This window comes from Grampus griseus (genome assembly GCF_964374135.1).
Source record: "Grampus griseus genome assembly, chromosome: 15".
Classification (NCBI taxonomy): Eukaryota; Metazoa; Chordata; class Mammalia; order Artiodactyla; family Delphinidae; genus Grampus; species Grampus griseus.
The window spans coordinates 57,286,090-57,309,232 of NC_139009.1; the positions used below are offsets into that span (position 1 = coordinate 57,286,090).

Genomic DNA, 23,143 nt, shown 5'->3' on the forward strand with positions numbered 1-23,143 from the left:
AATTTTAGATCCAGATAATCACCACTTAAATCACAGGCACTTCAAATTCAACCTGTCTAAAGCAGTCACATCTTATTTCAATCCTTTGTGAAGCAAAAAAACAACAAAATAGCATTTAACTTTATAGAAACCGTTGCTTCCAAAAAATTCTTTTTGAAAATTTTGTTCTTTTGGGGCCATATAGTTTTTCTGTTTAATAGCATCTGATTCCATTAGTAAACTGCTTTTAAAAATTGGATAGAAATTGAAATGTCTCTTATTAACTTGTAAGAAATTTATACCTTAATTAAAACTTGTAGATTTTATCTCCATAAGGTCATATAAATTATGAGTTAATAGTCTATAAAATAAGCGTTTTATCTCTAGTAAAGGTGATGTGTCTTATTGAGGACCAAAGCTCCCACTGAAAACAACTAGCAAAGGGGAACACTCACGCTTGAGAACATTAGAGGCAGTCAGGACCTTGAGGCTTCTTTTTCTCTTGTGACATTTGACAATTTTTTAGTGTTTCAGACTGAGGGCTAAGAGGACAGGCAGAGTTTGGGGCAGTCTCATGGAACTTAGGCAACTTTTACATTTCTTGCCTTTGCATTTGGCAAGAAATCTTTGACAAATCCAATGTCATGAAGCTTTCCCCCTGTTTTCTTCTAGAAGTTTTATATTTTAGGTCTTACTTTTATGTCTTGGATACATTTTGAGTTAATTTTGTATATGGTGTAAGGGAAGGGTCCAACTTCATTCTTTTGCATGTGAATATCCTCTTTTTCCAGCACCATTTGTTGAAAAGAGTATTCTTTCCTTTTGGAATGGTCTTGGCAACTTTGTTGAAAAACCATTTGACCATATAAGCAAGAGTTTATTTTGGGCTGTCTGTTCTTTTCCATGTGTCTATATTATATGCCTGTCTTTATGTTAGTACAACACTGTTTTGATAACTGTAGTTTTGTAATAAGTTTTGAAATCAGGAAGTGTGAAACCTTCAACTTTTTCAGGATTGTTTTGTCCATTTGAGATCCCTTGAGATTTCACATGAATTTTAGGATGGATTTTTCTATTTCTGCAAAAAAATGTCATTGGGATTTTAATAGGGATTGCTTTAAATCTGTAGATTGCCTGGGGTAGTATTTACATCTTAACAGTATTAAGTCTTCCATTCCATGAACATGGGATGTCTTTCCATTTATTTGTGTCTTCTTTAATAGAAATTAAACCTGTGTATGTCTTTCACCTCCTTAAGTTTATTTCCTAACTATTTTATTTTTAAATGTTATTGTAAATTGAATTGTTTTCTTAATTTCCTTTCGGGATTGTTCATTGCAAGTATATAGGAACACAGCTGGTTTTTGGGTGTTGATTTTTGTATCCTCCAACTTTGCTGAATTAGTTTATTACTTCTAACAGTACGCCAAAAGTAGAATGTTCACAGCAGTATTATTTATAAAAGCCAATAACTAGAATGAATCCAAAAGTCTATTAATAGTAGAATGGACAAATAAATTATAGCACTTTCATACAGTGGAATGTTACACAGTAATAAAAGTATACTACTGTTACATGCAGTAATGTGGAGTAATCATACAAACATAAAAAGTCATTCTCAAAGAAGTACATACTACATATTTCCATTTTAATTCAAATACAGGAAAAACTAATATGTTGTTTGTAACATTGCTTCTGAAAGTATGTTCCAGAGGCCCTTGCAGGTCCTGGTCCCCGAGATGCTTTTAGGAGGCCAAAACCATTTTCATAATAATACTTTGTGTGTGTGTGCCTTTTTCTCTCTGATTCTCTCACTCACAAGTGTACAGTATTCCCAGAGGCTACATGATTTGTGTTAATGATTGAATGCAGAAGCAAGTAGGAGAATTCGGATGCCCTCTTTTAAGCCAGACATTAAAGAAATTTCCAAAGTATAAAACAATGTCTCCACGAATTTGTTTGGAAAATAGGTATTTACATTAAGATGTGCTATTTATCATAATATGTAAAGGGTTTATTACTATTATAAAGTAAATTTATTTTAAAAATTTCTCATTTTTAATTTCTAATAGGTTAAATAACCCACATAAATAAAAGTTCTCTGGAGTTTTAATAGTTTTTTTTCCTGAGACTGAAAAGTTTGAGAAACACTGTTGCAGATGACAGGATAGTGGTTAGCTTTGGGTAGTAAAATGGGTTTAATGATTCGAAGGGGACATGCAGGGCTTCTAGAATGTTGGTAATATTGTTTTTTATCTTAGCAGAGGGAGTGTAGATGTGTTCACTTTATTAAAAGTCTTTAAAAGCTCTGTATGCTTATACTATTTATATTATCCTGTATATTCTGTTGTATATAGCCTATATAAAGTACTGTTTTCAGATTGTCCGTTGACATTCATGGTCTTCCCCATGTCACCAGAAATTTAATTTGCTGCCATGAGAGTTCCGCACTGACTAAATGTCATGTAGCATGTTGGTTCACGTTCTAGAATAATCAAATGTGTATTGTTTGGTTTCCTGCTATATCCTATTATTTTTTTCTAGTTTATCTAGAAGTCTGCTATATCCTATTAATTCTTTTTTTCTGACAGTATGTTTATCACTCTCATAGGAAGAATCCTGTCCATTTTCAACACTTCAGTCACCCTGGTGATAGTGATTATGGAGGTGTACACATCACGTGTCAAGGTGAGGCTGATGACCGGCCCGAATGTCCCTATGGAGCATCTTGTTATAGGTACGTAAACCTGAAGTGTTTGGTTATACTCCTTTTCCGCTTAATCTCTGTTACTTACTCAGGAGAAACTGCAGGCAAGCTTCTCATTCTCAAGCCTTTCACTTTTAGTTTTTAAACTTCCATAGATAATAGGTTTTCATTTTGTTAATAGGTAGGATTGTAATGTTTCTTTTAGATAATTCTAAATTGTTGAAGTTATTAACATTATAAATGCCTAAAATTTTTCCTCATTTCTAACTTTCTAAAGTGTAAATCAGATAATTTAAAAGCTGTCAGTGCTACCCCATTATACCTTCTATCCAGACTCCTTAGTTTGACATAAATCAATTCAGGATGTTATCTCTGCCTCCCTCAACGCCTACCAGGCCACCATTCTTGCCAGCACATGAAACTCAATCCTAAAAGGAAACAGTACCTCCCCTCTCTCCTTCCATAGCATCTTGTACTTGTCTGTATCATGCACAGTAGAATTTATCTCATGAGGTTGTGTTTAGTTCTTTCCTGGATTGGCTTCTCCTCCAGACAGTAAGTTCCTTGACAGTAAGGACTTTTTTTTTTAAGCATCTTTATTTCTTTTTTAATTTATTTCCTTTTTAGTTTAGGTTTTAGTTGCAGCATTGGGGTATTTGTTGAGGCGTATGGGATCTTTTGTTGCAGTGTGGGCTCTTCGTTGTGGCACACGGGCTTCTCTAGTTGTAGAGTACGGTTTTCTCTCTCTAGTTGTGGCGCTCAGGCTCCAGGGTGTGTGGGCTCTGTAGTTGTGGCACGCAGGGTACAGAGCACGTGGGCTCTGTAGTTTGCAGTACGTGGGCTCTCATTGAGGAGCGCAAGCTCAGTGGTTATGGCGTGTGGGCTTAGTTGCCCCGCGGCATGTAGGATCTTAGTTCCCTGACCAGGGATTGAAGCCTGCATTGGAAGGCAGATTCTTTACCACTGGACCACCAGGGAAGTCCCTCCAGTAAGGACTTTTTTATCTGCAACTTTGTTGAATGAATGAATGAACTTGAAATAAATCAAACTACCAAAGAAAGAAGTAGGATTCCATTCTTAGAGAGCTTTAATTCTAGACAACTGTCTTTCTTAGATAATTTTGGAATACAGGTTACTGAACCTACTGCCGTTTTTGAAATTGTTGCTATTTCTATGATTTGGTTTTCAATAAGAAGGCAGGATATATGCCCAGTAGTGGGATTGCTGGGTCATATGGTAGCTCTATTTTTAGTTTTTTAAGGAACCTCCATACTGTTCTCCATAGTGGCTGAATTTACATTCCCACCAACAGTGCAGAAGGGTTCCCTTTTCTCCACACCCTCTCCAGCATTTATTGTTTGTAGATGTTTTGGTGACGGCTATTCTGACTGGTGTGAGGTGATAGATACCTCATTGTAGTTTTGCTTTGCGTTTCTCTAATAATTAGTGATGTTGAACATCTTTTCATGTGCCTCTTGGCCATCTGTATGTCTTCTTTGCTGAAATGCCTATTTAGATCTTCTGCCCATTTTTTGATTGGGTAGTGTTTTTTTTGATATTGAGCTCCATTGTATATTCTTGCCTCCTTTATCAAAGATAAGGTGACCATATGTCACCTTATTCGGGTTCCACGTAAGTTAAGCGAAAAAATCCTCCTTGACCGTATTTCCGCGTGCAATTCTCTACTTAAACGTAACAAAAACGTTTCGTTTTTAAAACAAATTGCGACGGGCAATGAAAAGTGTACACTGTACACTTTTTTTTTGTACAGTGGATACTGTACAATACTGTGGGACGGAAGATATCGTGGGTCAAGTGAAATGAACCACCACCAACCACACCAAAGGCTGGTCTTCATCCAAAGAAGGTGATGTTGTGTATATGGTGAGAGTCCTCTATTATGAGCACCTTCCGGAAAACCAAATGATTAATTCAAACAAGTACTGCTCCCAATTAGACCAACTGAAAACAGCACTCGACAAAAAGCATCCGGAATTAGTCAACAGAAAACACATAATCTTCCTTCAGGATAATACATGACTGCACGTTTCTTTGATGACCAGGCAAGAACTGTTAGAGCTTGGCTGGGAAGTTCTGATTCATCCGCCGTATTCACCAGACATTGCACCTTCAGATTTCCATTTATTTCGGTCTTTACAAAATTCTCTTAATGGAAAAAATTTCAGTTCCCTGGAAGACTGTAAAAGGCACCTGGAACAGTTCTTTGCTCAAAAAGATAAAAGGTTTTGAGAAGGTAGAATTATGAAGTTGCCTGGAAACTGGCAGATGGTAGTGGAACAAAACGGTGAATATGTTGTTCAGTAAGGTTCTTGGTGAAAATGAAAAATCCGTCTTCTAGTTTTACTTTAAACACCGAAGGAGCTTTTTGGCCAACCCAATACTGTGATACCATTATTAAATAAATCTTTAATATCTCAATATTCTGTCAGGTATCCCAATTCCCTTACAGTCTCATAATATTTTTTTTTCCTTTTGTATCTTTGCATCCAGATCCAGTTAAGGTCCATGTATGACAAAAAGTGGCCATGTTTCTTAAGTTATTTAATCAATAGGTTCCTCTTTGTTTTTTCCCTTGCAATATATTTGTGTAAGAAAGCTGACCATTTGTACTGAGGAGTATCCCTTAGTCTGTATTTTGCTGATTGCATTACCAAATTGTCATTCATTATGTTCCCTTGTATTTCCTCATAATTGATTGTTAGAAGCTAGTTATGTGTTTGTTACAGATCTCTTACTTCCAATAGTACTTTGTCTCTGAAACACTACCTGAGTTAGACATTTCATTCTGCCTTTTTGAAGATTCAGATTCAGAACTTAAGCCTCTCAGACCTCCCAGGAACTCAGCAAATATTTCTTGGGAAAAATCAGCCTTGTGTTTGGGGTTTCTTTAGTTTCTAGACTGTTGTGACAACACCATGAGATCATGATAAGCTATACTAATTTCTCTTTCCTAAGATAGTGTGCCTCCACTCGGTCCAAATCTTATCCTTAGCCCACACTAAGAATTGTCAAAGGCTTCTGCAGAAGAAAGGAGCCAGTTATTGTCAGCTCACCTAGGAAGGACTTTTTCCTCTTTGGAATTTTAGATAATATAAAATTCTCGTTGCTCCCACAATTCTCTCATAAATATATTTTTAACCATTTATCAAGGGTTTTTTCTAGTTGTTAAAACAAGAGTATCGGTCTGCCATGATGTCCTGAACCCTTTTCAGAAGCAAAATACAAATATGCCTATTCTCGAGGAAAATAAAAACAAAATGCAAAGCTTTGCTAAGAATAATGATGTCAAAAATTGCTGCCTTTATTTCATCAGTCTCTTTAAATGGGGGCAGAGTAGGGAGTAGTCAGGAGAAATTACTCAAAGGCCAGTGACTCACATGTACTAGTAGAAACTTTCATATCTGTATCTAAATATATCTATATGTATGTATATTGTATTTTTCTTTTTCATCTGTTGAGCTGCTTGGTGTCATTGTTTCCACTTGAAGATAAAATCGTAAGATTTTTTTCTCCCTCATTAATTTTAATTACAGTTTAGAGAGGCTCTTGGAGAATGTTAGATATGATTGCTTACTCTGACTACTGTTTTACAAATAAGGGAATGGAAACAAAGAAAGATTGAGTTGCCTAAGACTCCAAAGCTAGTGAGCTCAAAACCAAGTCTCCTCTCTCCTCCGGTCCAGCATTTCTCTGTGTTGTGGCCTGATTCCACCATTGTTAGCGCTTCTAAAGTATTGATAGTGCTTGCCTTTCTAGCCACATAGCAAAATAATATTTGGGAGTTAAAAAAAAAAAAAAAAACCCAGATAAAGTACCTTAAAGAAATCGTGAATTTTTCAAATCAACAAGATACTAGAAACTAGATTGTAGAAGCATGATATATATTTATATATCCTTTCTCGTCACATTATCATTTTTAGTTAGGCAAAAAACACATCTAGTAAATTTATGTTGTATCATTTCTATAACTAAATTGATATAATGTTATGAGCTATTTTTTCTTTAACAATATTGATTTGCAAGAATAAATTATTTTTTTAGCCATATACTGTTTAGTGCTGTTAAAAAATGATTTAAAGAAGACAGTTTGGGTGATACAAATTAACTTTAACACTTTATGAAACAGACAGTCTCCATTTGGAGAATTGCAACATGGGGCAGAAGACAGGAAGATTTTATAGGATGAAGAATAAAGAACAAGGAAGAGAAAAATAGAAAATGTCTGATTGGCTGGGGCCCCATAGTCAACCTTGTTTGGGGTGAGAAGGAACAAAGAAATAAGTATAGAGCCAAGAATTGGTTTGGCCTGTGGGGATTGGCTGACTGGATACATGGTGTCTGTGGTCAAGCAGAGCATTTACAGGGACCTGAAAGTTATCTTAAGTTTCAGTTTGCTGACATGGCACCCTAGGCAGGAGTGGCTCCATCTTGGTCCTAGATGTTTGTTTCAATAGCGCTAGAATATAAGCCTACTGTATCAGAATGATAAAATGTTCTAAATTAGCTTGCTTAAAAGCAAGTTTTTAGGTAAATGCATGTCAGGTTTTTCCTGTAGCCATAGAAGAAAAATATTGAAGCCTCACGGATCATAAAATAACCCACGAAATCAGCCAGAAATTAATATATTTAGAAAAGTAAAGATATATATGTTTTAAAAGTAAAGTTGTGATATGCCTGTATTCCATGATGGTTGACACATTTGGAAGAGAGATGAAATTCAGGGGCTAAAACATCTTTGTTAGCTTTTTATCTTTAAAAATTTGCCTTCACAAAACAGGATAAGAATTATTCTCAAGTAAAAACAAGTATTCTCTCAAGTGAAATACTAGGTTGGCTTTTAATTTGTTTGCTTCCCAATCTTACCTTCTAATCCCTTGAACGTGTCCAAGTCAGTTTCTCGTTTTGATAAATCTAGGTGATCTCAAATGTTGTATAATACATTAAATAATCTTAATCTTATACTGTATCAGCTAGTACAGCTTATCATGATCTCATGGTGTTGTCACAACAGTCTAGAAACTAAAGGAACCCCAAACACAAGGCTGATTTTTCCCAAGAAATATTTGCTGAGTTCCTGGGAGGTCTGAGAGACTTAAGTTCTGAATCTGAATCTATAGTAAAATAAAGATTCCCATAGCCCATATAATATAGGAGGTTGATGTTGAAAAAAGGATCTTTAATTATTAAATTTTATTTCTTCTAAAACTACAGGCATTATTAATATTTTCTCTGACATTATACTTTTAAAACTCTAACAAAGTTAAATCAACTTGAAAAATGATAATTTGAAAGAACTAGTTGTTATCATTTTCAGTATCTCACTCATTTAACCAGTTTTCTTCCCTTTGCACTATACACTGCAGCCTGTCAGAAGACTTGTTCTGTTTAATGCATTTGATTAGCTTAAGGTACTTGTCTAAATTAGAACGTTAGATACTTAATGTCCAGGATAATCCAGTGATTGCTGTGCTTGCCTCTGACCTACCTCCTCTGGTGCATAATAGGATTTTATTCAGTGCATTACTCCTGTTCTTATTTGTTAAATTAAGCACTAAACTTAAAATATATATACATTAAAATGAACAGAATCCATCTTCAACCAGCTTAGTGTAAAAATGTCAAGTCAAACATGTATATTGTCTTAGATTTACAAAACCTTAGGCAGGCATGTATTATACAAATGAAAGTGTTGTTGCCTTCATGTTTTCCAGAAGCCAATGCCCCATTTTTTTAAAATATTAATTATAATACCTTCTAAGAGGGATGACATAAGGAAGTGTATCAGTCATCAACTGTAAGTGCTCTCATTGTAGTGAATCTGCAATATGATCTGTATAGTGTGAAAAAACGTAAGTGTTTTTGACACAAGCATAATTTGTTGATATTAAAATTACTATCTTTTTTTATTTGTTGATCCAGATTTATAGCTATGATCTAGTCTTTTCCTATTTTCTCTTTTATTTTCAAAGTGTTCCAAGTTATTGCAGTATTATCTTAATAGATCCTGTATGCAGATGTACACCTTAAACTACAAGATACTGATCTTTAGAAGCTGCTTAATTAAAAAAATAGGAATGTGTGTGTTTAGTGTAAATTCATATTATATTATTTGAGGCAAAATAAATAGGTTTTAATAGGGAAACTCTAATTGCCTCGTAGTTGAGATTCCCAGAATCAGTCATGTGAGGCTGTCGATGATTTTATTTGTAGTTAAGAATAATCAAAGTTGATCGCATTTTTATAGGATCTGCATATATAGGAAGTAACCTGTCATCACTTGCCACGCTTACGGTTCTTTAATCATATGTAAGAATACAATCTTAGAAGAAAGAATCTTAAAGTAAATGTTAATCACTGGCTGCACAGTTTTACCTGAGACTTGGCTATAAATTTTTGTTTAACTTCATTTAGAAATAGCAGTAACAGCAACAAAAAAGAAGTAGCAGTGACAACATTGCTAGTTGACATGTAATGTGTCATATAGCCTTGACAAAATGTGCTGGAGTGTCTTCTGTGGTTTTGTTTTTCTTTCTCCTTTATTTGAATATACATTCCCTTTCATATTAATGTTTGTTTTTCTTTGTTATATTTAGTGTTAATTGCACATGTATACAAATTTTCAGAGCTCTCTTGGCAGAGATAGTAAATTGTAATGATTTTCAATTAGCAGATTGACTACTTTCTCTTATTTTATGCTGGCTTACTCTTTCAGTATTTGATAAAGACCATATTTGTTAATTTTCCTTTTTCTCCTAAATTTGAGACTTAGATATTTGAAAACATAGGATTCATGTTTTTGCTTTAGGTTTTAAAATAAGTGTTGAATTTCAGAAGTGCAAGATAAATTATTTTGGAATGAAAAGCATATAGTATGATCATTTATTCATTGAGTGAATGTTGAGCATCTGATATACTAGTCAGTTTTATAGAAGTTGATGTAAAACAGTACTTTAGGTTCATTTTAAAATTTTGAGTGGTAGGTTTGGTATTAAGTTATCAAATTTTTGGAAGTAAACAAAAATAAATATTATTCTGTTCTTGTTACTGCCTAGTTAATCTTTAGGTAGCTCTTTATGATGGAGAGAGAATGGGTTTTGAAATCAGCAGACTTAGGTTCTAGTTATGGTTATGCCAGTTCTGTAGCAAAACTTTCAATGTCGTTTGATTTTCCTAGGCTTCAGTTCCTCATGAAAACAAGAAGGTTGGATCATTTGTGCTCTGGGGGCCTCCATTCAATAGTGGGGAAATCTAGAACAGAGAGAAATATAGTCATATTCATAAAGTCAGATCAGTTACATTCATGGCTACTCTTCCTTAGCCGCCTTTGCTGTCTCCTTTTTCCCACCTGTAATTATTGCTGAGCCTCAGGGTTCAGTTCTTTGATCCTTTCCCTTCTCTGTTCTGTTTATTCCCTAGGTGAGCTAATTCAGGGTAATGGCTTCAGACTCAAATGTTTAAATGCCTGCACTTGGTTGTAAAATAGGTCAAACTTATATCAGAAACAGACCTCTTGATTTTGCATGAAAACAACTCTTTCCCAAGTGTTCTCCACCTTTGTAAATGACTTCACCATTCACATAGTGTTTAGGCCCCAAACCAAGACATGCCCTTGATTCTTCTCTTTTCTTCACATCACGCATTCAATCCATCAGCAGTTCTTGCCATTTCAACCTTTAAATACATTAAGAACCTGACCATTTCCTACTTCCTCTACTTCAGTCGTCTTAGTCATAACCACCGTCATCTCTGACCTGGTGTACCGCAGTAGCTTCTTAACTGATATCCTTGTTTCTTTTCTTGCCCCTTAATAGTTCATTTTCCACACAGCAGCCAGAGCAGTTCTCTAAAAATAAGTCATATCATGTTGATTTCTTACTCAGAATCATCCGATAGCCTCCCACAAAACTCTTTTCCATGGCTTACAAGTTCTTCTCTGACTTCATTCAGGACTTCTTTTCCTTCTCCCTCATTCTCCTTGAGCTATACAAATCTTTGTTTTTCCAAATACCCTACGGCCATGGCAAATTTGAAGACATTTTTTATTTTCTCTTACTGAGTGTTCTTCCTTCAGATATGTATTTGTTATTCATGTGTCTATATCATTAACACCAGAAATGCTTTCGAAAATGTATATTTTAAAATATAACAGCTCATAAAAACCTGGTGTAGTTATGGGTGTATACGTCTATCTTTAGAACCCAAAGATTTAAAAAAAGTCCAAAAACAGGATTTTGAGGCCTGCTGAGTTACAGAAAATGCTATTTGTGGAAAAGGTTGATGTAAATCTTTTATGAATGAATTCTAAGTATTTCCATTCATTATTAGGAAAAAGTCCTGGGTGGAATTTTGCATTGTCCTTGAAAGTTATTTCAGATGTTCATATGTCCCCAAAGAGCTGTACAGTATTGCCACTTAGCCTTAACCCAGGGTTATATGAAAAAGACTTTCTGCTTTATTATTAATAACTGATTTTTAAAAATAGGATATGCATGGGCAAATGTTATAAAATATTCTATAAATATGTGAAATGCAATTGGGGAAATATTCAACAATAATAATTATATGTATTATTGAAGGAAAGATTCAGCTTTCTAGTATTAGTTGGCAATTACTTTTACTGGCATATAGAATTTTTAGACATTGTTGGCTATCTTTTTTTTTTTTTTAAATTTATTTATGGCTGTGTTGGGTCTTCGTTTCTACACGCGGGCTTTCTCTAGTTGCAGCGAGCGGGGACCGCTCTCCATTGCGGTGCGCAGGCCTCTCACTGTCGCGGCCTCTCTTGTTGCAGAGCACAAGTTCCAGACGTGCAGGCTCAGTAGTTGTGGCTCACGGGCCTAGTTGCTCCGCAGCATGTGGGATCTTCCCAGACCAGGGCTCGAACCCGTGTCCCCTGCATCAGCAGGCAGATTCTCAACCACTGCGCCACCAGGGAAGCCCTGTTGGCTATCTTAAAGTAAAATTGATTTATGTTTCTATAAAAATAGTTGACACCTGTAAAATGCTTAATGGCCTACAAATGTTTATGCACGTCACTTCATTTAATGCTTCAAACAACCCTGTGTGAGGTAGGCAGTATTTTCCCTGCTTTACAGATGAGGAAGTGGAGACTTGGTCACGGGACTTGCCCTGAATCACATAACCAGTAAACTGTAGTTTGAATTCAGACTCGGTTCTTCTGATCTCGAAACCTGAACCCCTTCCACAACATAATGCTGGTGATCTAAAGTTTAACAAGCCAGATGAGAACTGGTCCAAGTCACAGTGGCATCTGCCTCTTAAGTGTTTGTGAAGGACACACTCTGTGTTCCTGTTAACTGGAGTGATTGATTGACTAGAGCTAAGTGTCCTATGATGCTGAGCAGTCAGTATCTCAGGAACCTGATTGCAGTGGTGTCTGCTTAATATGGTTGTCGGATTTTCATTGTTTCCTGGGGAAGTAATATGAATTGTTAATGGCAGGAAATTCTAACATATTTCAGTCCTAGGTTTGTGTAAAAAGCTTCCATGAGCACTTTGATTATTAACTTTGTAGGTGTGAATGCAGAGCAATTTCAGCACATAGACATTCTTTTCAGCCTAATGAGAATAGGCATTCTTTGGCTTATATCCAACAGAAAAACTGCCTTTCAAAGGATAGATTTCTGAAAACATCACGATCCATGGATTACAATTTCCAAAAAAAAAAAAAAAAACAACGTTAATGTAAGAAAACTCATCAGTCTAGAAGTTATTAGAAATCGTGTTTTGTACCAGCCAATGAAAATTTTATTGCAAATGTTTTTTTTTTTTTAAAGATTGGCATTTTTATTTTATTTTATTTAATTTTATTTATTTGGCTCCGTTGGGTCTTCTTTGCTGTGCACGGGCTTTCTCTAGTTGTGGGGAACGGGGCCTACTACTCTTCATTGTGGTGCGCGGGCTTCTCATTGCGGCAGCTTCTCTTGTTGTGGAGCACGGGCTCTAGAGCGAAGGCTCAATAGTTGTGGCATGTGGGCTCTAGAGCGCTGGCTCGGTAGTTGTAGTACACGGGTCTAGTTGCTCTGCGGCATGTGGGATCTTCCCGGACCAGGGATCGAACCCGTGTCCCTTGCATTGGCAGGTGGATTCTTAACCACTGCGCCACCAAGGAAGTCCCACAAATGATTCTTTCAAGCTCTTTTCAACAATCATTTTCTTAAGAAATAATAGTATAGGTAGCAAAAACAAGGGTCTTTTTTCCTCTTAAATAGGAAAATAGAAAATATTTCATCATTTTGGAAACTCATGTAAAGCTCAATTTAAAAAAACCCTCTTTTTGAAGGAAAAGAGTTGATTATATTGTAGTAGGTAGATAATTTATGAAAAATATAGTTGAATGCCACCTTGTAAAAGGTACTCTTGTAAGTGCTATAAAAGATATTTAAAAATGTAAGAAAAACCCATGACCTCCAGCAGCTCATTTGACAGATGATGAGATAATACACACACACACACACACACACACACACACACACACAAACATTTGTGTTGAAAATTTAGATGACAGTATAAGAAATTACGTGATAAGTACCAAATGGTGGATATGGACAAGATGTTCTGGAGATATTTCCCAGTAATTATCAGAGTTGTTTTCCTGCGCAAGGTACTTAGACAAGCAGTGTAGAGTTAGAAGAATATTCTTGGCAAAAAGGCTGTGAGCAGTATGGAGATTCCTTAAAAAACTAAAAATAGAACTACTATACGACCCAGCAGTCCCACTACTGGGCATATACCCTGAGAAAACCATAATTCAAAAAGAGTCATGCACCACAATGTTCATTGCAGCTCTATTTACAATAGCCAGGACATGGAAGCAACCTAAGTGTCCATCAACAGATGAATGGATAAAGAAGATGTGGCACATATATACAATGGAATATTACTCAGCCATAAAAAGAAACGGAATTGAGTTATTTGTAGAGAGGTGGATGGACCTAGAGTCTGTCATGCAGAGTGAAGTAAGTCAGAAAGAGAAAAACAAATACCGTATGTTAACACATATATATGGAATCTAAAAAAAAAAGGCCATGAAGAACCTAGGGGCAAGATGGGAATAAAGACACAGACCTACTAGAGAATGGACTTGAGGACACGGGGAGGGGGAAGGGTAAGCTGGCTGGGACAAAGTGAGAGAGTGGCATGGACATATATACACTACCAAATGTAAAAGATAGCTAGTGGGAAGCAGCCGCATAGCACAGGGACATCAGCTCGGTGCTTTGTGACCACCTAGAGGGGTGGGATAGGGAGAGTGAGAGGGAGGGAGAAGCGAGAGGGAAGAGATATGGGGATATTTGTATATGTATAACTGATTCACTTTGTTATAAAGCAGAAACTAACACACCATTGTAAAGCAATTATACTCCAATAAAGATGTTAAAAAAAAAAAGGCTGTGAGCAAGTGCCTATCAATGGCAAAAAATCAAAAACTTTTTTCCCAATGTAGAAATGAAGGATTGGGCTGCAAATAAAGGTGGAGGGACCTTGAAGGAGAGGATAATTTAACATTCAGAATACTTAACTTCTTTACATTTAAATTGCTATGTAAAGAAAACATGCCTAAAATTTGTTTTTGAGTATGTGCTTTTGCACATAAATGTGATGATACATTTTTGTTTCTGCTTTGGCTCATTTTCATATTGAAGTCTATCTATTCTGTGAGTTATAGCATCAAGAAAGAATAAAGTATTTTTGAAAATACCCCAAAACAGGAAACTTTTGAACCTGTCCCAGAGGATATTTTTTCTTCATTTTCAATGAATTAACTAGCAGAATCTCTATTGATATTAATTAATTAAAACTTTTGTTTTAAATGGGAAGTTTGATCTCTAAGTTAAATGTGGAAAAGTACCAACTCAGCTAGTTTCTTCTGGTCTACATTGCAGTCTTAACACCTGCCTTTTAATGAAAATAGCAAGTTCTCCTAGGAAAGGATGGAAACTATTAGCAGAACCTCAGAGAAACAGCTTTTTCCCCTCTAAGGCAGATGAGAATCTGCACATGGAGCTGAAATTTTCTGAGCACAGAATTTCATAACACATATTTCTGCTCTTTTTGCAATATACCAGGGTAAACTTTTTTCCGTATTCGTTTATTCTTAAATGGCTTGCCTTTTCCTAGGTAGTGTGTGAGGTTAGATAATGTAAATGGAGTATGTGAGTGCAACTGTGTATGTGTTCCAAGATGATGGGGAACCTTACCTTCTGCAACTTTGGGGTTGAACCATTACCTCCATCCCCACCGTGGTTTCTTTTTTTTTTAAATTGGGGTATAGTTGTTTTACAATGTTGTGTTAGTTTCTACTGTACAGTGAAGTAGAGTTCCCTGTGCTATACAGCATGTTCTCAATGGTTATCTATTTTATACATATTAATATATATATATGTCAATCCTGATACTGTGTCTTCATTTGGCCTTTTAAAAAAGTTACTCTTCCTTTCAGTCTTGCTAGCCTGCCAGTGGATGTCCACAGTCTTTTAACTGGTATTTGGTACACAAACTGTACTTGTCTCCATTAACTCACTTGGTTTCATTTCTATACTTGTTTTTAAAGTCTGACATTTAGTTACTTGAGAGTTTCTAAAGCAGCTTTTGAAGGAGGCTCCAGTAGCAAACAATTAAGACCATAATGAACTTTTCAATAATCCTGCTCTGTTAAGGGCAAAACAGGAAAAGGTTAGGACTTCTAGGGACCTGAAGCAAACATGTATTAAAAGGAAGGAGAAAAAAGCCTTTAAATCTCAAATGACTGTAGATAGATAATAATAATAATGAGGCATCTGTGTAGAATGTTAACACTTGAAGAATCTTGATGAAGATATATGGAATTTCTGTGTACTAATCTTGCCACTTTTCAGTAGTTTGACATTTTTTCAAAATAAAAAGTTACTAGTATATTTTACCACAATAAAAAAAAAAGATTTTAAAAAGGTTACCAAAAACAATCTCAAAGGATCAGCAATTTCATCCAGATTATTGATGAAAATACCTTTGGTATTAATGTCCCCCATTTTTCTGTTCTACCTCCCCTGATGTCCAACATTAATTGTACTTTAATAAAGACTGAATTAAACAAGTTAATGACCTGTGCCAGCATGTTCAGTAAGGAAAGATCTTCCCACGAAGCATTATGGCAGCTTTGTTCATTTGCAGCTCCCTTCATCACGTTTAAGTTATCCAGTTTATTTCTTTCAACTTTGAAGTTTCTTTTCCATCAAAAGGTCAGATTTGGGTTAATTACCCCAAACACACAATCTTTTGGTGAATCTTATTTCCACTTTTCAAAACTATTGAGTTATGACCCCAGTTAATTGTGTGGTTGCACTCTCGTACTGTGTTTAATGCTCATATCGTAGGAGAAGTTACCCCAAAAGAAGAGATATTAGCAATAAGAAACGTTGCTGACACCTGACACAGAGCCTGGCATGTAATAAGTGGCCCATGCCTATTACTTGGACCACTGATGAATGAATCAATGGCTAAGATTAATTACTTACCGCCTACTACGCCCTTAAACTGAGGACTTATTGTGTATTACTCCTGAATCCTCACAGCAGCTTCATGTGAACTGTATACCTCAGCACATGTCTACTGTCAGCGCTCCCCGGCTCTCCTTTGTCAGTCCCCTAAGAGAAAGGTACCCACCAAGTGGATCATGATAAACCAGTTGCCGCTTTGGGGTTCTGCCGCCTGGGTAGTTTTGTACTTTGTGGAGAATGTGTTGTATACACAGTGTACCCAAACATTTGTTTAATGAAATGATAGAAGCGATCATCAATGTATATAATCAAAAGTAGATATTCAAACAGTAGTTTCTGTTTGACTTCGGGATATGTTATAAATTTCTCGATGCAAACTGACTTTCTTGTTTTCTCATAACAGTTGATTGGTATTCTTTGGAGAGACATGACTTACATGCTTTTGTCTTTGGATTCTAGAAGAGCCTTAGAAGTATCCTTTTAGATATTACACACACACACACACAATTTGATATTTTGTGTTATATACTTTATATACTAATTTACCTCATATCTTTATATATGTGATATATGGCATTGACAGTTTAGAGATACAGTATATTGTATTATATTTTATTTGTCTCATACTGCTTTTCTGTAGAATGTCAGTCATGAGGGCAGCACTTTATCTGGTTCATCACTCTGTCTTTGCATCTAGAAGTATGCCTGGCATGGAGTAGGCACTCAGTAAATGTAATTAAAAAGCAAATGCTTTGTACAGCATGGTGACTCTAGTTAACAGCAACAACAATAACAAGGCAAATGCTTTTCAGTAAGAGGTTTACTGATAATTTTATTCATAGGTTAGTGAGTGCTCTAGTTTAATTTGAACAGTCCTATTCCTTTTCAGTGATTGTCAAACTAGACCTTATATTTGCTTTCTTTCTTTTTTTTCCCTTTTTTTTTTTTTTTTAAAGGAAGAATCCCCAGCACAAGATAGAATATAGACATAGTACATTTCCAGGTAAGTAATTTTCCCTCAGGAAACTCCAAATGAAACCTTCAAATGGATTCTCCTGTTAAACCTAGATACAGTTTCCAGTTATTGTGAATTTTTAAAATCTCTGCTCCTGTGAATTTGTTGAATTGCTGATTTTAATAATTTTCTTAGATTTAATAACTGATGAGTTTTTATATAGCAGATGTTTTCTACAATCATTGTCCAACAGTATATAGTTGCCTTGGTATCTGTTATGATTCTTTTGTTTGCAGGTACCTTAAAACAAAATCTCAAACTGGCCTGAATGATAAAGAGATCATATTGACTTCTATAACTGAAAAGTCCAGAAGCAAGGCTAGATTGGACAAGATTTGTTGCTTTGGCTCATTAATAATGTCAATAATTCACCAACACCCAATTTCCTTCCATCATCCTGTCTTTAGAGGGGTGATTTTTATCCTAAGACTGGCTCCTCTCCCCACCAAGGAACTATATGCATCCTTATTCAACTGGCTAAACTCCATTTAACATGGTAAACTCCCCATGTTTATATGTAAGGAGAGAGAGAGAACAACTTTGACTCTTGCTATTCCTAGGAAAAATCATAAAATTAACTTTTTTTAAACTGGCTTAGGTTACATTCTTATTCTTGAATTAATCACTGTGACCACTGATTAGTTTGTTCCACCCTTGGAACCAAGGCAGAGTCCCTTTCTTCAGAGTCCCTTTCTTCAGAACCACAGAGATCCCCAGTAGAAGCTAGTTTTGGGGAAGAAGGGGAGATAGACACCAGAGATGCAACTATCGAATGACCGTCATTCCTGTTTACATCAGTCTGTTTTACCTTCTGTTTCCCCTGCTTCTGAACTCTAATATTTTTTCCCGTTAACAAATTCTGGCTTCTTCATATCATTTATATAATGCAGAGGCCAATTCATCATCCAGTATTTCTGCCCACAGAGTGAGAGAATAAAATGTACTATCCGGGCTATGCCCACTTGCCTTTGTATATGTATAAACACAGCCAACTTGTAACCAAGTGATAAAAATAATTAATTTCACCACAAGGGAATTCTATTTGCTGTTTCTTATTGAAACACACTTCAGTGCTTTAATACTGCGGATACAGATTTAATCACTTTATCTGAGCTAATGTGGTATGGAGTTTATATGTTATCCTTTTCTTTATTGGGGCTGTATCTCAAGCTATAGCTTTTATGATTGTTAAATTAACTTTCCTTTGAACAATAATGTAATAATATTTGATTAAAACTCTATTTTATTGACAGATTTCAGCACTGCCCCATGAAAGAGCATTTGACACATTTGTATATCTTTACAGAACTAGGAACCATTTTCCTAAAACCGACAATATGCATCATATGGCATAGTTAAAAGTATCTGAATTTTCTTTGAAAAATCTCTTTGAATTATCACTGAAGTGTCTTCTGAATGAAGAACGTATTTTTAGAACAATTAACTTTTCTTAAAAAAAAACTTTATTTTGTTGGAAAGACAGTTGTGGTTTTTTTTTTAAGTATGATATTTTAATGTAACAGTTTAGCCTTGTATATTTAATGTACTTTCAAGAGTTGTTATGTGGCAATATAGTCAGAATATCTCTTCCTACTCTAAAATCCTATAAATTAAGGTGTCTGGGGTATTTAAAATATTAAATGTTGAGGTCTCATATTTCTTAATTTAGAGATATCTAAAATAAAATGCTAACATACTTGTTTTTCTTATTTCCCAAATCTTTAAAGTTTAACATTACCCAAGATCTTAATCTGATTTATGTAACACTCATTCACTCATTTATTCATTTATTATGTGTCTTCCAAGTGAGCAGAGTTACAGAGATACATGAGAACCAGCTCTGGCTCTACATGCTTGGGGTGAAATGCTCTAAAATCTTGGAGGAAAGGGGTGGAGCACTTTTTGCCAGGGTTTATCAACGTGGACTTGATAAGGGAATTTTAAGTTGGTCTTTACGATGGTAGGATTTCAATTATCTTTGTTTCTTAGCTTTGCGTGGGTGGGTATAGGACATCCCAGACAAAGTGAATAATAGATGAGTCAAGGACATTGAGTAGAAAATGGAAAGTTGTGTTTGGAGTTAGAAGGTAGATCAGTTTAATTGACAGGGAGAGTCTCTCTAGTTACTGTGAATGATACTAAAGGGGTGTATTGAAGTCAGATTATAGAAGCTCTTGAAAGCTAGACCAAAGAGGTATTGTGCACTGACAAACAATGGTGAGCCAGTATTTTACCCCTGATGATGAGCAGTCTGAATTAGAGTAGGGGAAGCCTTCTGGAGATTAGTTAGGTAGTTGAATAAAGGACCAGAACTAGGCTACCATGAGAGTAGGAAGATAGGATTGGATACAAGTGAGATTTTGAACTAAGAGTCAATAGGATTTGCCAACTGATTGGTTGTGGTGTGGGGGGTGGATGAGGTAAAGGAAATAGGAACGACTGAAAATTACAGATTATCAGGAGGCTGGAGATGATAATAGAGATCAGGAGGAAGAACTAGGTAGTTTGTGGGTTGTTTTTTTTTAACACATGTTAAATTTGAGGTGGGGGTATCATAAATACATAATAAAACAGTAAAAGTTAATATAGACCCATATACTATATACCAAATACTATAGAATTTTATAATACAGAATAACTACATGAAATCCTTATTTAATTTCTGATTTGTAGCACTCCTAAAACACTTCAGTTTGTAAAGTTCTTCCATACATGTAACAGTTTATGCAGTGTATTCCAATTTTTGTAGGTTTGACTGCTATCATCTGTTAAGCTTCTTGTATAACTAATTGGTTTAAAATTTCACTAACTTTCCACACTTTTTCATAGTGCTGCAGTTTTAGCACAACATATTGAATACAAGAGTGATCAATGCCAGGAAGATTTTATTTTAAACTTTCTTAGCTACCTTGCTTGTTGACAGCATTTGAAAGAAATTGTTGTTAGCATTTTATTACCTGATTATTGGAGTCATTCTTTCTGGCTTTGATTATTATGTGATAGTCATGATTCTAGGTGATCAGTACCATTCATGACTCAAAATTTAGAATGTCCTACTGCTAGCTATTTTCCTATTTCTCTAGTTCTGCAGTTGTATGCACACATGTGCTTATGTAGACTTTTTTCTTTTCAGAAGTAGAAATTAAAAGATCTAGAAAGAAAGCTATTAAGGAAGGTTGGTGAAACTTAAATGAGATTCTGTAAACTGCTGCTTACTGTGAGGAAACCTGAGAGATTTTGGAACATATAAAAGGCTAATGCAATGGTGTTTTAAAAAAGAAATAAACTTAATGGATAATAAAGTGGATCAGACCTGCACAAACTGCTTTCCCAAAGTTAAAAATATGAATACCCAACTAGTAGCTTGGTCTTTAGTAGTAGTAAAATGAGGCATTTAAAAATGTTTATTCTTATAGTATGTAGTAAGCTTTCATCTTTAGAGATGCTGGGCTAAAGTATTTTTTCACTTAAATGAAAATTAATATCCTAACTAATCCTAAGATATACTGGAAAAGAAAGGAAAATAAAACCTGAAGAATTATTGATGTTAAGCTGTAATGAGACATCTGTCTTATTATTGCCTATTACCAGAAAACTATTTGGAGAAAATCAGCAATTTGGAAAGATTTTTTTCTCCATGTAAAAATCTTCCAGCATGTATGTGACACAGTATACTCTTCAGTAGCTCTGCAGACTTGGTTCTTGGGATAAGACTTTGATGGTGAAATTTTAAATTGTACAGGAAATATTGGATACAAACTTCAGAGTTGTCATTCTGTTATTATAAATTCCTCTGCATAAATAGAAAAGTCAGAAATTACCATATCCTAATACCAAATAGTTAATAGCATGTTGTTTCAAATATGTTAAAGAGTTTGTTACTTTTTCTAGAGGTTGTTATTTTTCATTGTTATGGTAGAACAGTGTTACCCATCAGTTTTTTTAAAAAAGTGACAGCTTATTTCTCTTGTGCTGCTTTCAAGTAGTCAAGCTGTCAGCCTGTCTCTGCATTTCATATTCCTGTAGAGAAAATGAAAATTCCTGTTTTGTCCTTAAAATTAGAACTTCGGAGTTGGAAAGGATCTTTGAGGTCATTTGAGGTCAAAGGATCTTTGAGACAGAAGAATTCTAGAATTGTAATTCTACTATTATAATGTTATTTAGAAATCTGTAAAGTCTAATGGCTGTTACCATAGTAATCCTAGTCTTATTGAAGCATGAGCTAAATTTTCCAAAGTTTGGAAGCTTATATTACCTCATTTGGTCACAACCCTGGTGTGTCAATCAGATTGTGCTAGGTTTGCAGCGAAAACAAACGGTCCTCAAATTTTAGTGCCTTACAACGATAAATAGGTGTATTTCTCCTTCATGTTACATGCATGTAGCTGCATGTTGGCTGTGGCTCTGTCTCATGTGTGTTCTCATCCTAACTCCAGGCTGAAGGATCAACCTCTATCTGGGACACACTGTTCTCCTAGCAGAGGGGAAATGGCAATAGCAGAACCACAGAAAGGCCCTTAAAGCTTCTCCATGGAAGCTGTTACTTCCACTCACTTTTCTTTGGCCAAGTCTGATGTCAGTGGGGGTGGGTAAATAGAATCACATCACAGGGAGCGACAGTGAATAACTGGGACAAAAATACATTCTACCACAGTGGAAGGTAGGGTAGCATGAATATGATTATGATATTATTAAGGAACCATTATGAATCTCAGAGGACATTTTAGTCTTGGGAGCCTCATGGTAGGAAAAGTTAGAATTAAGCAAATGTTAAAAAAAAGTTAGAATTATAACAAATGAGAGCTTTAGCCCCCTTTCTAGAAATTTGTAGTAGTTAGCTTTGTATTAAGTAAAATTAATTCTTCTTGGCAGAAAAGGATATTTTACAGTTAGATGTTTCTAATCCCAGGTTGAGTGGCAATTGTTGTGTCATGTACTAAACTGTTTTTCAGTGAGAAACATTTCAGATGAAGATGACAGTGTTGGCCAACCCAGTGAGTACAACCTGCATGACAGCGTTACAGATGATGAGGGAGAAGAATATGAGCCAACAGATGAAGATTCCGACTGGGAACCAGGACAGGAAGACCTAGAAAAGGAAGATGTGGAAGGGCTTTTGAAAGAAGCGAAAAAGTTCATGAAAAGAAAAAAGTAACTCTCCTCTGCAGTAATATATGGCTCATATTTACCATTTCTTTGTGGAAAAATAATTCAGGAACCACGGAAGCACTTAAGTGATAATTGTTTTCCTTCTTTTTATAGTTATGACTTTACTATTGACTCTTTACAAGTGAAACACTGAAATGTCAACCTTCAGTGTAGTGGATGGAATTTGTTTTGTTGGTTTGCTTTTTCTATCCTATTTAAAGCATCTGGAAATAATAAGCAGACAGAGAGTTAAAAAGAAATAATTTGATATTTTTCATGTACTTCGTGTGTTTATAATAAAACTAAAAGCCATAGGTTGCACAAAACATTGGTCTCTTTTCTTTTTTCCAAAGATGCTGTCTTTATATAGAATACTTACTCCAGTATAAGCAGGCAGATTGCATAATTAGTGGGAAAGCATGCTTCTTTCATTCCTATTAAAAGTAATTCTTCGAGCAGAACCAGGCTTTAAAAAATAACAGCCATCATCTAATGGCTGTTATTTTTTCTAGAACCCTAGATGTGAGCTTTGCAATTTCATTTACCACTTTTATTCTTTGAAACAGGGAAATCAGTACCAAATGGATACTGCAAATAGATTCAACTAGACTGTAGAAGAGAAATGTCCACCATGTCGGGGATGTTATTTTGCGTCCCAACTCTGTAATTTACTGTATGTCTGAGTTTAAAAGTATTTAGGAAAACTCAAAGAATTTGACCATTTCTTTTACAAACTGAAGTCCTGCCTGATTATTTTAGCTCTCAATGTGCTGT

The 23,143-nt window shown here is 35.4% G+C and overlaps 1 protein-coding gene across 2 annotated transcripts in view; it reads left to right on the top strand.

Moving 5' to 3' along the window:
- APLF (aprataxin and PNKP like factor) overlaps nucleotides 1-22,685 on the top strand; it is an 81,925-nt gene extending 59,240 nt beyond the window's left edge. For both annotated transcript variants that reach the window (XM_082671959.1, XM_082671960.1), the window contains 3 exons: nucleotides 2,591-2,716; nucleotides 17,163-17,209; nucleotides 22,174-22,685. In XM_082671959.1, the coding sequence (XP_082528085.1) occupies nucleotides 2,591-2,716; nucleotides 17,163-17,209; nucleotides 22,174-22,376 (376 nt within the window). In that variant the 3' untranslated portion in view covers nucleotides 22,377-22,685. The remainder of the gene's footprint in view (nucleotides 1-2,590; nucleotides 2,717-17,162; nucleotides 17,210-22,173) is intronic.
- Nucleotides 22,686-23,143: the final 458 nt, after the last annotated feature.